The 14692-nt window shown below is 57.3% G+C and overlaps 3 protein-coding genes across 3 annotated transcripts; 2 read left to right on the plus strand and 1 right to left on the minus strand.

Moving 5' to 3' along the window:
* Positions 1-5403: 5403 nt before the first annotated feature.
* Positions 5404-6662, plus strand: CH63R_03096 (SMP-30/Gluconolaconase/LRE-like region; the record flags this gene model as incomplete). Its single annotated transcript, XM_018298071.1, has 2 exons — positions 5404-5824; positions 6172-6662. The coding sequence occupies 2 exons, from the start codon at positions 5404-5406 to the stop codon at positions 6660-6662; spliced, it is 912 nt and encodes a 303-aa protein (XP_018162887.1).
* Positions 6663-8161: 1499 nt separating this feature from the next.
* Positions 8162-9580, minus strand: CH63R_03097 (Duf858 domain protein; the record flags this gene model as incomplete). The annotated part of the gene is made up of 3 exons (XM_018298072.1): positions 8162-8279; positions 8503-8838; positions 9351-9580. 3 exons carry the CDS (start codon positions 9578-9580, stop codon positions 8162-8164), a joined length of 684 nt encoding a protein of 227 aa, XP_018162888.1.
* Positions 9581-12860: 3280 nt separating this feature from the next.
* CH63R_03098 (uncharacterized protein) lies at positions 12861-13755 on the plus strand (the record flags this gene model as incomplete). The annotated part of the gene is made up of 2 exons (XM_018298073.1): positions 12861-12949; positions 13035-13755. The coding sequence occupies 2 exons, from the start codon at positions 12861-12863 to the stop codon at positions 13753-13755; spliced, it is 810 nt and encodes a 269-aa protein (XP_018162889.1).
* Positions 13756-14692: the final 937 nt, after the last annotated feature.

Genomic DNA, 14692 nt, shown 5'->3' on the forward strand with positions numbered 1-14692 from the left:
CAACTGAGATGGCCACATCTTGCGTGCATCTCAGCCCACTCACCACCACCACCACCACCGCGACAGCCATGAGCCAACGGAATGCTCACATTGGTGACGGATCGCCACGTAGTCCATGTGCCTCATTAACCACGGTCAAATGTCGAGCGCGGCGGCGCTGCTGGCTTATTGTTTTGTTTGCCTCGCTCGTCTCGGCGACTTTCCCCACACCACTATCGATTTCGATATAACATTCCCTGTCACAAACCCTACGAAACTGAAATAACCACCCCCCCCCCAATGGCCCAACAAGGCCCCCCCCCCTTCCCCTCTCTTCCGTCGCTCACCATACGGTCCAGTTGAACTGGCACTGACTCCGGCTGCCCGTCACACGGTCAATCTTCATGACATGGAGGGGCGGCTGGAGGAGTGAGGGGGACATTAGTATTCCTAGGAGGGAATTGGATTGAGATTCACTCGATAGACCCTCCTCACCTCCCCCTCCATTCGTACCATCTCCACACTCAATGGTCTCTCATCCACGCCTCTTCACGCCGTCTCATTTCTTCTTCGTATTATTATCTGACGTTGCCTCTGGGTCTGGGGGGGGGGGCTCATCCTTTGCATTGGCCATTCTTTACTGTCTCTCCTTCCCTTCTTTCCGCTCGCGGGCCCCTTCCGCCATCGTTACCAAAATTTTTACAAGCCGTTGGACAGCAACGCAGGCACACGCGCGTCAGAACCGGGGCGAGGTCGGTGTTGTTGGTTGTCGTTTCGTGTCGGTTGGCGCTCGTCGTTCATGATATCACACACCAAACCACAACCCCCCTGCGCACCACCACCGCTACAGATGATATCTGATCCCTGACAGTCAGCGACGCACAGCACCACCCGCGGGACGTGTCGTTGTACATGCACCGTGCCGCCTGCATGAGCTGTATGCAAGGCCCCAGAGAGGGAGGAAATGCCATCTGCGGCCCAATACGCGGCCCCTGACACCCCCTCTGTTCACGGCCCACGGTAACGTTGTTCCCAGGACAGGGCCGGTACAAGGTACTTTGGCTTCCTTCCAGGCTATGCTAAACCAGCAGAGTGCGTGTGTTTCTGCCTGTTTGTCGTGTAGGTCGTGTAGTCTGCAATCCGTCATGTGCTGTAAGTGCACCACGGTTCTCACGTACTGATATCTCGTCTAGTCTCATCTCGTCTCGCCTTTTGTGCGAACCGTACGTGGGAGTTACCGATGGCCAGCCACCCGCTGCCGTCGACAGAAATTCACCACCGCCAGCCTAGCCCAGCCCAGCCCGCCTCGCCAAATGAGCCGTTCCAACAGGGTGGATAGCCGTAATCATTCAATGCGAGTTAACCTTCCGGGATTTTTTTTTCTTTTGGATTTTCTTTGGCGGTTCCGCAAAAGAGCAACAGGATGTACCGGTAGGTATACAGAGTACATGGTTACGCAATTGAACAAGGCCCCCTCCGTCTCGACCTGGCTGGTGGGATTTGGCACGCGAGGCACACCGCGGGCTGTTTCTGGAACACATTCGGACAACTACCTAGTAGAGTCACGTCGCTGGATGAAACTCTGTTTGGTCAGGGACTTTGCCCTAGGTTTATTAACGAGTGTGTCTCGCACCATCTGATGAATGAGGGGACCGGGGAGCGACAGAGACGCCAGTCTCGCCTCAAACCACAGGGCCCCCCCCATCAGTGCCGGGAGCAGCTCCCCGACCATCCCGCGTCGTGGCTCTTGAGGAACCAAGCAGCCAAGCTTCTCTGGAGTCCACGACTTGCGCGATGTGTCACGCGAGCCGGTGCACCTTGCTGACTACATTTGCGACAGCGTCGAGAGAGCAAGGCGACGGCAGCGTAGGTCCAGTATAGGCCAGAGGGGAACCAACCCCATGCCGGGCCGCAAGATTGCCGCCTTGACACCCATCGCGAGGCTCAAATTTGATCAGTTGTCGGAAATGGTTCGGGTGCTGAGACGTCGTCGAGATACATACCGCGAAGCTCACTAGGATGCCCCTCGAAGAAGCCCGCAGGGCCATAGCCAAGGTAAGCATGATAGTACATTCGTAGACGGAGACTGGGATACATAGCGTGTCTCCTGAAATCGAGATGAACGGCTCACCCTCATCTCAACGGGGGCGCACTCTCCCAGGGACCCGAATGGAATGCAACGTCGGTTCCGCCACGAGGGCAACACGCTCTTGGCCGGAAATCCCCGGGCGAGCGTGAGAGACGGGAGGGGGTGATCCTCGCAACACGCTCCTCGACAGAGTTTCGGTCAAGCTTCGTTGTCCAAGGGGGCTGTCGGACGCCGAGGAGCTCACGGCAGTGGTGGCTCCTGGGCCGATGGGCCAGGTTGCGAGATGCCCGCCTCCGCAAGGGTCGATCTCGACGATGCGTGAATTGGTGAGACGGACTGAGACATCTGCAATAACAAGAACGAGAGTCGTTTATTGCAATGACGATCAACTGCCCGCGCGAGCGTTTGAGCCCGCCGAGCCCTTGCAAAGTGCCGGCCAGAGCGCAGATTGAACACGCTCCGTCCGGCACCGGGGCTGAGGCACGCCATGTCAGCAGCTGCGGTCCATCTCTTTTCCAGAGTGAGCTGTCGTCCAAGCACCACAGACACTTTGCCGACTCGTTCGGAGCAGGCCGCATCAGCGTGACACACGTGTACGGAGAGAGAGAGAGAGAGAGAGAGAGAGAGAGAGCCGAAGGAATCAGGTTTGTTCCCTGCCCGGCCCGTCCCTAGTAATTTTGCCTCCCAACTAGTCAGCACGCATATCCAATAGGCCCTCTGTTCCGTCCAGAGAGAAGAAGAAGAAAAAAGAGAAGAAATTGGGATCCGGCTCTGAGCGACCTGCGCCGACGATCACTGGGCCGGTGGGCGGCGTCCCCCAAGAAGAGATGCGTCCAATCTCGCGAAACGGCAAATGAGCAACTCGGAACCCCTCCCTTCCCCCCCTTCTCAGCAAGCTCAGCAAGCCCAGCAAGGGCGACGACGGATACTACAGTACCTTGACCAACGAGAAACGCGGGTGACGACGGCGGCCAGAAGCGTGATGGGAGAATGGCATGCATATTTCTGCCTCTGCAGCTGCAACTAACAGCGGCCGGCCCTCACACGGACCGCGGTTCATGCGCCCGGCCCTCCTTCTCAGTCTCTGCCCCCCTGGGGAGTCTGGAAAAGTTCGGAAACGGGAAGTCCAACGGGAAGGGGAGAGACACAGCCCTGGGGATCAGCACGCCGCCAACGGGTGACCCGTGCAGGTCCTATGCAGCAAGCCGTTTGGGGCGAGAAACAAGAGGTAAGCACATGGACGGATACTTCGTATGGTTGTTTCTGGCTGACGATATCCGCAAGCGGGGGCGGGCACTTGCATGGTCACAGGTTAGACGCCGACATGCAATACCAACACGACCAAAAGAGAGAGAGAGAGAGTGTGTGTGTGTAGTCTTGGTTCATTACCTCAGCACGCGCTACCCGCTCCCACTCCATCCCCGGAGGCACCAAAGGCAACATACACACACACCATGCCTGACCCGCCTTTCGGTATCCAAACTGCTGCACGAATCATGGGCGACCCAGGGCGGGCTACAGTAGGCCTTCCGGACGAAACCATCGTTGCAACCCTCCCCCTCGTCGTTCGGGAAATTTGCAGAGACGACCAGCCCCAGGTTGTGGGCGATCATGTGTCTGACCCCCCCCCCCCCCCCCCCCCCCCCTTGGTGATGGAACATTTCGATCGAGAGAGGGGACCGCTGCACACAGCCATGGGACCAATTTACAAAATGGCTGGACTGGGCCATAAACTCCCTGGTTACATTGTGAGGTGTGGTGTTTGTGGTATGTATCGAGACCGCCTCAGGTTGGGAGCTGAACTTCTCGCAACTGCGACCCCTCGTAGTGCTCGTGGTTCGAAGTCCCAAGGAGACTGGATCTCTTTGTTCGTCGTCGGCGACGACGACAACAACAACAGCAACAACGGACGCTTGCTCGTTTTGACATTAACTGACCACTTGCAACGGAGCTGAAGTAAGGCATGAGTCCCAGATAATGTTCCCTCATTTACCCCCCACCCCCCGGCAGAAGAAACAAAACATTACTCGCAGCCACGTCTCGGCACGTGGAATGAACAGCCAAGCGTGGGACCGTTCAGATGATTTGGGCAAACATCAAGCAAGGCAAGAGGAGGGGAAACGTACTGTTCGGTCGGGCAGTGACACGCTGGTCAGAAAGATCCACGGCATACATACTCTCTCATTCTCTCTCTCTCTCCCGCTCCGGCACCTCGAATCAAATTCCGCAGCCGCCGTCCCCGGAACATGCACTGATGTTCCCCGGGCCCCCCGGAAATGGCGTCGTTGGCGGAGCACGCAAACGTTTGAGTTTCCCACCTACCAACGACATCCATCGTAGTAAAATGATTGAGTGAGTGGCCAACGGCTCACCGGACAAACAAAGGGGTTAAGAAGTGCCACTGTCGTTTGCTTCCTTCGCGCTTGGCGGTTGATCGTAAGGAGGAGCTGGGTCAGAGCCAGAGTGATGGCCTGTCGTCGTCTATCTGTCGGTCTGTCTATCTGTCTGTCGATGTTTGACCGACGACCCCCCCGTTCTACTCCCTGCCATTCAGTCTGTTGCTCGCCCAAACTATTGCTCACCCAAATATGTGGTAAACCACCGTCATCTCTCTCCGAGAAGCAGTCCGGATCGAAGAGACTGCCTGTTCCCCCTCACTTCACGTTCCATAGCCGGTCCCTGGCGGACGCGGGATTGAGGCTAAGCGGCCCGCGTTCCCTGCATGTTACATACATACTGGACATTTCAGGATGTAAGTGCGGGGGGCCGGCTTCCGTGCATCTCGGAGCGACTCCAAGGCCAGATAACTTCTCTCTCCCCAACGGAGCTGAGAGACCTCTTGCGTGACGACGCCATAGTTGCTGAGACTGAGATACCTAAACTTACACCAGTCCCCCCCTCCCCGCCCTTTTTATTTTCCCCCTTCTCCCTCTTGTTTGATGCCGTTGTGACGTCTACTGTGTCGGAAAAACCAAACCCCTCTACTGCCCCCTCATCCCCCGTATCGCCCGCTTACACTAACGTGACGACCCGGACCGAGAACGTGGTTCGTCGGGTTTCCTTCGGCTAATTGCCGAGCGAGACACAAACAAGGTGGCAGAGGCATCAATCATCCCGGGTAATTCTGGCCGTCTGCCTCCTCATTGCGAAATCCCTCATCGACTTGTCTACTCGAATCAGTAGAAACCGGCCCCCCCACCCCTCCCCCAGAAGGAAGCAAAAAAGCGCGGCTATTCATCGACCAGCAAGCATACTCTCTCTCACCAAGCCCCATTCCCCGCGTCGCACAAAAGGAGACAAAGTCGCACCAAATCTTCTTTAATTCTTTTATTAGAATGGCGAACTTCCAGACGTGGACGGCCGGGGAGCCCTACCTCAACCTGCACTGCGGGCTGGGCGAGGGCCCCTACTACGAGAAGGCGGCCAACGTCCTGCGCTTCGTCGACATCAAGAAGAAGCAGGTCCACTTCGTCAACCTCGACCGGGGCCCGGAGTCGCTGCGGACGGTGCAGCTCGACGTCCCCGTCGGCGTGACGGCCGACATCGCGGGCGTCGACCCGGCGGACAGGATCCTGGTCGGCCTCAAGTACGGCGTCGCCGTGCTCGACGTCGCCAAGGGCCAGTACGAGTACGTCGCCAAGCTGCACGACACCGACAACGAGCGGCTCAGGGCCAACGACGGCGCCGTCGACCCTCACGGCCGCTTCTGGCTTGGCAGCATGACGGATTTCGGATTGGGCGACTTCCAAACTGAAGGTACGGTTCGTTCCTGTTCTTTTTGAGGGGAGGAGTTGTCGGTCAACGACTGACTACCCCATGTCGCATGCGCCTCTTACTCACTTCATCACTCACTCACTCACTCACTCACACACTCCCTGGTTCACCCACGCCCTCTCTCACTTACTTCCTCACTCACCAATTAACTCACTCACTCCCTATCTCACTCACACTCCCTGGCTGACTACTCACTACCCCCGTCGTCATGACAACGTGAACCCCCCCCCCCTCCTTCACCGCATCTCTCTTACGTCAAACCAAGAACGTCTCAAAGAAAAATCCCACCCATGGCCCATGTAGAAAAGGCTAACCCCCGCGAACCGCAGGCGCCCTGTACCGCTTCGATGGCAAGTCAGCCAGGGAAGAGGTTCTCAGCGACCTCCTGATCCCCAACTCGGTCGGCTGGTCCCCGGACGGCAGGACCATGTACTTCACGCACTCGACGGACCGCAAGGTGTACGCGTGGGACTACGACCCCACCAGCGGCGCGGTCTCCAACCGGCGCGTCTTCTACGCGCACGACGGCGCCGGCGAGCCCGACGGCTTCCGCGTCGACGCCGACGGCAACCTCTGGCACGCCGTGTACAACGAGGGTCGCGTCCTCAAGATCTCGTCCGCCGGCGAGCTCGTCGGCGAGGTCAGGGTGCCGACTTTGGCCGTCACCTGCGTGCAGTTCGTCGGCACCGCCCTCTTCATCACGACGGCGCAGCTCGGCGAGGACGACGAGGCCACCGACGAGCAGAGGGCCCTCGGGGGCGCGCTGTTCCGCGTCGACGTCGGGGCCAGGGGCCTGGACCCGTTTGAGTTTAAGCTCTGAACGGTTCCTCCCCACTGGCGGGGGTCACGATGAGTCGTCACGCGGTATTGCATCTGATACGAAGCTCGACGCCGGCATCCTGCAATAGAGACGGGTTCGTGTATGGAGTGAGGGGGTTGGCGAGAGGTGATTGGGAGGGGTGTGTGTGTGTGGGTAAGTGGGTGACAATGCCCACGGGATCAACGGACGAGGCGAAGACGAGGATAATGGGAACCGGCCGTAGATGACGATGAATGAGGAATATGACACGACACCGCTCTTTGCTTTACCGTTTGTTTGCCACCGCGGTCCGAGTTCGTGTTTGCTGAAGGATGGATGCCTGGGCTATTCTCATTGTATCGTCGTCAAAGACGCGCCCCCCTCCCCCCTGGTTCTCCTCCGCAGAAGCTTTCCGTTCGAGAACCCTCCCTGGGTAGACGGACCCAGAGAGTCTCAAACACCCTAGTTTCTCTCTCATCTTGCGCTTCCTGCGCTTCACGATTATTCAAATTGGGGGCCATTCTGATGTCGTCGCGATGGAGGACACCGGTTTGGGGTTGTTTTTTGTTTGTTTTTTGACTCATGTACCTTCCCCCCCCCCCGCCTAGCTGTCTGGAAGTTGGTGATACATACCCCGTATTGTACGTGTACTCCAACTGCTTGCTGCATGCAGGAGGTTCGCCTCACTTTCACACCGGTCCGGGTGGCAATTGAAGGGGTGGTGAGAAGAGAAGGAGCCATAATCACTTTGTTTTGGGCATCAATGCCTCGCAAAGCATCAGCCTCCGTGTTGCGTCTGCAGTGCATGCTGGGCGTACCCCTTTCGCAATCCATCGCGGGACGTCCGAGACGTACGGGAGCGGGCAAGAGAGAAGGGGGGGGAGGGGGGGGAGGCGGAGGGGGGGAACAGCTAGTGACGTCCAACATCGCTAGGATGTGCAGTAGCAAACAGCAGAGCGAGAACAGGAATGGGCGGGCGAACCCAATGAACTTGGGGGCTGGAGAGTCCTGCACACGCCCATCCGGCCACTTGTCGTCTTGTCGTCTGTCGTCGCCTATCTGCTGCATCTGTACAACCGACGTGGCAGCCCTCTCGCGTGGCATGTACTCATACCTACAGTGCATGTTCGACCCCGTATTACCCTTCCCCTCCCCTGATTCCCCTCTCTTTTCCCTTCTCCTTATCCCTCTTACTGTGTCTTGGTCCCGGTTTTCTCAGATCGGAGAATTAAAGTGGCTCCCACAAACGAACCCACAAACGAATGATCGGGGCCCTGCCGCATCGTGCAGTAGATCGGAGCCCGAGCCGCCATGTCATCCCATCCCATGCTGAGAGGCAGGCTGGCTGGTTTAGGGGAAAGGGGCGATGCGGGATACCTTTGGCTCTTGGGGTCCTAGGCCTAGTCAAAATACATCCGGCCGGCCCCTCAGTCCCCTGGCCTCCCGGCCATGAGCCCCAGATCCATGGTTTGCCGCCGTCGCCGCCGCCGCCGCCGCGCCACCGCTGATTCACCAGCTGGCTACTTGAGCGCGTACATGCGAACCGGGAACAGTTCCTTGGGAAAGCCACGCTGCAGCTCTGTCTTGACGAGGCGGAGACCCGCTTGCTCAAAGAGGGCGCGGAACTTCTCATCCACCCTGTTTTGTACGTCAGTAACTGTACATGCAGGTGTCTTGCATGCATACAGCTTGTCCAGCAACGCGGGTCGTCGGGAGACGGAAGGAAGTAAAGGGGGGGGAGTGAACGAGAAAACCGGGCCGGCAGAACGGCAGAATGGTTTCCAAGATGACACCGGTTGGAGAGGAAGTTCGTGATGTAGGCACTTGAAGAAGACGGGGGTTCTGAAGAGTTGTCACTTACCTCGTCACACTGCTGTCAACGTCGTCAAACAGATCGACGCCGCCCGTGCTCAGATTTTCCTTGACGACGATGACACCATCATTGGGGGCAACGACGGCCTTGCAACGACGCAGGTAGTCGACGAGCTGGTCGTCAGTGAGATGGCCCAGACACCACTGGTTCCAGACAAGGTCGTAGGTAGTTCCCTCAAGGGGTTTCCATTCCTCAAGACCAATGTTGAAAACAGACCCAACGCCGGGTTTCTCCTGAAGAGCAGCGGTGAACTTGGCAATGGGCTCGACGATGTCGACCTGTTCAGCTACATCGAGCAGGAAACCCTCTGTGATACGACCGATGCTGGGGGGGAGGAGCAGGGATTAGCCTGTATGCATGGTACGGAGACTTGCGCCGGGGAGGCAGGGGTATTGCGTCAAAGCACAGGACGGTGAGAGGCAAAAGAGAGACCGGGGTGTTTTTTTTCTTTCTTTTTGTATGGAAGAAACGGGTCACGAGAGGCGAACCATTCGTTCGGCCCGCTCGTGCATTGTTGCGGTTGTGGTGGGTTAGGGGAGAGAGCGTTGGGCGAGGAGGGGTGAGACAGAGAGAATGAGGAGAGAGAGGGAGTGAGGGAGTGAAGAAAACCGAGAGGCGGTGTGAGGTGGGACGAGATGGCGGTGAGAAGAGACGGGGGGGCGTGTTGTATACGGTGTTTGTGAGGTCAGGTCGATATGGAGACGGGGAGGGAAGAAAAAGGGGAAAAGCCCCCCCCAAGACAAGACAACAACGACAACAAAGGTGTTGTGAAGTACGGGTACATACGCCGGACTGCAACAGCAACAGAAGGGAAAAGATGCAAGAGAAAAACTCACCCGGCCCCGCCTTCCAGAGCGCGGCTCACCGTCCGCAGACCGCTCTTCGAGCCAATGCCCATTTTGGCGAGAAAGTTGCGCGAGCCCTGCAGGTCGACCTTGCTGATGTAGGGGAAACCGCCCAGCATGCCGTTCACGTCCGCGTCGATGCCCTGCCAGTAGGAGCGGCCATCGGCGGCGCTGATCTTGGCGTCGGGCGGCGGTGTGGCTGTCTGTCCTGGAGCTGACATTGCTGTCGACTTTTGTTGTAGTTGCGCCTGATGTTGTTGGCGTTGTTGCGGCTGCGGCTGCGGCTGCGGTTGCGGCGCCGGAGAGGGAGGCGGGGGGGGGGCTCTGCTGTTCAACGGACGCGGACACAGTCACGCAATCTCACTCGCTTTTCTTCCCGAGATGCGTGTAGCAGTTTGATAGGGTGGCGTTGACGTGGGTGGTGAAGAAAAAGATGGGAGGAAGATTGTGTCACATTGTTGCAGAACCGGTGCATTGCATCACACGATAGGCGGGTGTGGATGTCAACATGGATGAGGGACCACCTGGTTAATGCATTATGCGGTCTCTACCTAGTCTAAGGTAATGGGATGGAGTGTGTTTAGATGCATACCACAATGGTCTCGGGAGAAGCTGAGATTGGCTCCCAGAGACTGTGAGATAAGAGATAAGGGATAAGATAAGCTATGGTCCTCATCATCGCGGGAAGGAGGCGCGCGGAAGCCAAAAGGTTAAGCTTTACAACTCGCGTTGACACCGGGCCCTCCATCGACCCCTGCGTGCAATAGAGTTGCAATCCAAAAGGCTTGCTGAATTGTGCGCACTACGATGTACTGTACACTGCTCGCAGTGAGTTTCTTCTTTTGCCTTTTCGTCAGCATAAACCGACCATCTGAACCTCCCGAGCCCAATTAATCTCCGCTTCTGCAGGTGTCAAGCCTTTGCCGCAAACCCTACCAAGGTGAACAACGAAGCATATTTCTGCTTGACGATCACGATGGGGTGCGTACGACAGCTCACCTCATCTTCATGCTGCCCACGACTCTGATGTCAGCAAGTGCTGCTCGGAGAGTACGTCCCTTGTTGTGTTGCGCGGGCCTTGCAGCCCCATTTGCGCCCAGATACGTCACCCTTCACAAAGCAGCTCATCGCTGCTGGGTTCAGGCGTTATGCGTCGCGTGTCATAGTTGAGACATTGGGATTATGGGAGCGCTCACCAGGACTACTCAATCACCCCTTTTCAATCATCTTCATCTTCCCGCCACGGGGGGCGGGGGTTCAAGTTAGTCAGGTGACTTTAGTTTCTTATCCGGAAACTCTCTGCGATATCACGGGAATTGACTGGCGACTACGATCGGGCTCAAGCCACCTGACATGTCGGTTGATGTTGCTTTCTTTCTCGCCAGTAGCTTTGGGAGAGTCTTCAGTCGGACTGGTTTCGTCAGAAGGGTCAGGTCAACTACGAAAAGAACTGCTCGTCTTCGCGGCGGAAGCAAAGGATCGTCTCGTAGGAACCTGACTGCAACGTCCCTCACGTCACCCCATCCTCTATTCCTCTCTAGCTACTCCGTCAACCCGTCCTTGAAGCGAAGCGTCAAGCGCAAAACGTTGAGAAACAGCCCCAACGGCCGCAGTCTGGCCCGCGTCTCGTCTTGCAAACGGTCTTCCAAACACCGGCCCATCTTCGATGCTTCCATCGGGGACCAGAAACCTGGGGGTGCCAGCAGGCGTAACCCAGCATGCACCCGATACGTGGTATGAAGCACCCGGAACACATGATCTGCGGAATCCATGAAGGAAATCGTTTCCCTCCTTTCCAAGCCCGCACCCTGGACGGCTTGGCCGTGGCCGGGGCACCCTCCAACTCTGTCGCGACGTCGACGTTATGTGATGCTCGACGCGACACAGCCCGCTTCCAAGGTTTTGCGTGGTCCAGTCTGGGCCTCTCAAGGGCGAGGGCCGCGCTGTTGAGCCCAAAGCTGTGACTTGCTGCCCCCTCTCATACACACTACCACGTTTCTGATGCTGGCCCGGGGCCCGAACGTCCAAGAGTAGGACCCCTCTTCTTCTCCGCGGGGAGGGGACTGAACCCGCGCGTTGCGCAGGGAAACAAGTCCACCAGAGGTTCAAACTTGCCGGAGGCTCAGCGGTTCGGTTTCTCGGCAGGCCATGCGGCTGCGTCCGCTAGTATTTTCAAGCTTAGCACGCAGTCTTCGTCTTCGGAGCCCTGTGTCAAAAAAGGACGACTTGGCCGCTAACGGCGACCGACGACGGCATGGTTCTGCCGCGCCGCTTAAGCCCAGTCTCCCCCACCTCACATCGCAAAAGTCTCTGCGAATGCTCTCGGCGACGAAAATATCCGGTGCTGGAATTCAACTTCAATCCAGGGATGGGGCGATACTGGGTGCGTAACCGTATGCTTCTTTGACTGACTTCCGTCACCTGGCCCCAAGCCTTTGTCAATCGCGCATAGTGTGCAGGCAGTCAGTCGGTTCATAAGATCATGGACAACATGCGTAATCGTACCAGGAAGCGTTGGGATCGTTCAGCCTATCGAATCTCGTCTTTCTTTCTTTTCTCGGATCAAGTTACGAACAAGCATGCAACGAATGATGACGGGGAGAGCACGCGTAAGGTCGGATGAGTCGAGTCGGTTTGAGGTGGTTTGGCCTTGGTCACCTCCCTTGCTATGTTCTGCAGCTTCTGCCCAGCCTCCAGGGAAGTCGAAAAGTTTACTGTCCTCAAACACGAAAACACGATTAGGTGTGGAGGGGGCACGAGCCAGGCCGATCACCCGTGGTCCTGGATAATCACATGGGCTACCGTGGCTATCCTCCAGATCCCCTATGCTTATTCCTGAGACTGGCCAGGGGCGACCTGGGTATTCCGGATCAAGCATGAATAAGCTTACAAAGTCCGTATGGGAGGGGAGGGGAGGGGGTCTTGTCCATGCCGTATCATACGAAGAGGGCGAGGAACCAACGACATCGGACGACTGAACAGAGTTTCGGTTGCTTCGAGCGCCTTACCCCTTTGAAGGTCAGGATGTAAGGGACTTGGGATGACGATGGACCGAGTCCCGAGACGACTCTCTGCTATTGGATTCTGACTCAACGATGTTGCTATTCTGACCTTGAGTGAGATGGGAGCATCTACAACCGCCTCTTGCTTCGTGATGCATGAGTGGCTCAGCGCATAACACATTGACATCTGTCTTGCTAGGCAGGTTTCAGTGGTCCCCCCTTTGGACATGCTGTCTCGACATGTTCCGTCCTTACGCCACTCGTAGTCGGATTCAAGTCCACGTCTGGCGTCTGGGACGAGAGGAGAGCGAGATCCATAAAGACCTAGCAGCTTCCCTCTCGTTTGGCTGATTTCAGGACTGGTTCGACGGCAGGCCTCACAGTATCAAATTTAATACACACATTCCCTTAGAGAAGTACACAACGGTTCAACTCTCGACATCAAGATATCATCCCAGTAATTCATCTTCCACTTCGGTCCACTTCAACCCATCCAAATATGAAGTTCCTCACATTCGGCCTCCTATTGGCCTCGACGATCGTTAGCGTCAGCAGTGCTCCCACCGATGTTGATAGCAGGGCTGTCAGGTACGTTTGGTAGCATCATCTTCTCACACAGGCACATAAAGGGGCCCAGGACGTTGACTCTTTTTCTTTTTTTCCTCTCCTGCAGCTTCGAAAACCACTATGACCAACATTTGGAGAACCGCGAAGAGCGCAAGGAGGCTCGCGACATCTCCGTTCCTTCATTCGTCGGCGTCGAGACCACCAGCAGCGTGATCGCCGACGTCGAGGAAGACGAGGCTGCAAAGCCCGTACGCGCCCGTCAGATCCTAAAGTTGTTGTTGAAGAAGAAGGGCAAGAAGGCCAAGAAGGCGAAGAAGGCCAAGAAGGCAAAGGCTGCCAAGGGCAAGGCCGCCAAGGGCAAGGCCGCCAAAGGCAAGGCTGCCGCCCCCGCAAAGGGCAAGGCCGCTCCCGCCAACGGCGCTGCTAAGAAGAAGGCTGCTACGCCGGCCGCCCCCGCCGCTGGCAAGGGCAAGGGTGCCGCTGGTGCTGCTCCCCCGGCTGCCGCTCCTCCAGCTGCTGCTCCTCCCCCTGCCGCTGGTAAGGGCAAGGGAGCCGCTGGCGCTGCTCCCCCGGCTGCCGCTCCCCCGGCTGCTGCTCCTCCAGCTGCTGCTCCTCCAGCTGCTGCTCCTCCGGCTGCCGCGCCTCCCGCCGCCGCTCCTCCGGCTGCTGGTGGCGCTGCTAAGGGCAAGGGAAACAACCCGCCTGCTGTCGCAACTCCAGCCACCCCTCCTCCGGCTGCTAAGCCAATCTCTCCTGCTCAACCGGCCGCAGTCGCACCCGCTCCCGTTGCTCCGGTGCTCCCTGCGGGCAAGGGCAACGCCAACTAAGCCGTTGCCGGGCGAGTTTTGTAAGAGTCTATGGGATAGAAAGGACCAGCACTGGTGTTGGTCGGCTGAGTGGGTTCACGAGATTTACGAAAACATGCGTCTTTGGCAGCTTACGGGGAAGGCCACGGCACTCCGACAGAGTCCTCAAACAGCTCCGGGCTGGAAGGGGTCGAGAAGGAAGTGCAGAGAGAGTACATAGCCAAACAATGATGATTCCCATGCGCGATTCACTCGCAACGTTTTTCCTACACAGCAGCAGTAGTGGCGTTCCCAGGTGGTGATATCGGATGTTTGATACGGACTGCTGTGATACAGACGTATTGACGCTCTGGTGTCTGTTCTCGGGCCACACGGACACCAAGCTGCTGCAGCAAGGGTCATCTCTTTCGAGAGGTTACCCGTTTCATGGGTGGTCCGATGGAAACATGTTTCACTCTGGTCCCTGCTTCAGCACCGCCATTGGGGGTATACGCACGTAATGCACACTGCACGGATGACAACCCCAGAACCTGAACCAGGCGTAGCAGCAACGGGGGGCCGATCTTTCCGGGGCGCGGTCGACAACTGGGGATGCAACCTTCTTTTGTGAATGTTAGGGAGAGGTTTGGTCTTTCCTTTTCCCAATGGGATAACTGGAGTGGACAACTTCCATCCGGGTGCCGATTTAGGTCAGCATCTCGGTGTTGTCCTTCCGCACTCGATCCTCATCAGACTTCTATATCCCCCCCCACCCGTCCCCCCGGGGAAGTCCGAGGGCTCCTCCGGCCGATCCGCTTCGTCGCACCCTTTGTTGACAAACCAATCAAAACCTGGACACGACGATTCGAGCTTTCGTCGGATGAAGCTCCTCCTTCCCCCGGTCTAAGCGCTAGAGGACCACTTTTCCCCTTGTGTGCTTTTCTTTTCTTCTTTCCAATTCCCATACATCCCCTGACGC

The sequence above is a fragment of the Colletotrichum higginsianum genome, chromosome 2 (assembly GCF_001672515.1).
Source record: "Colletotrichum higginsianum IMI 349063 chromosome 2, whole genome shotgun sequence".
NCBI classification, from domain to species: Eukaryota; Fungi; Ascomycota; class Sordariomycetes; order Glomerellales; family Glomerellaceae; genus Colletotrichum; species Colletotrichum higginsianum.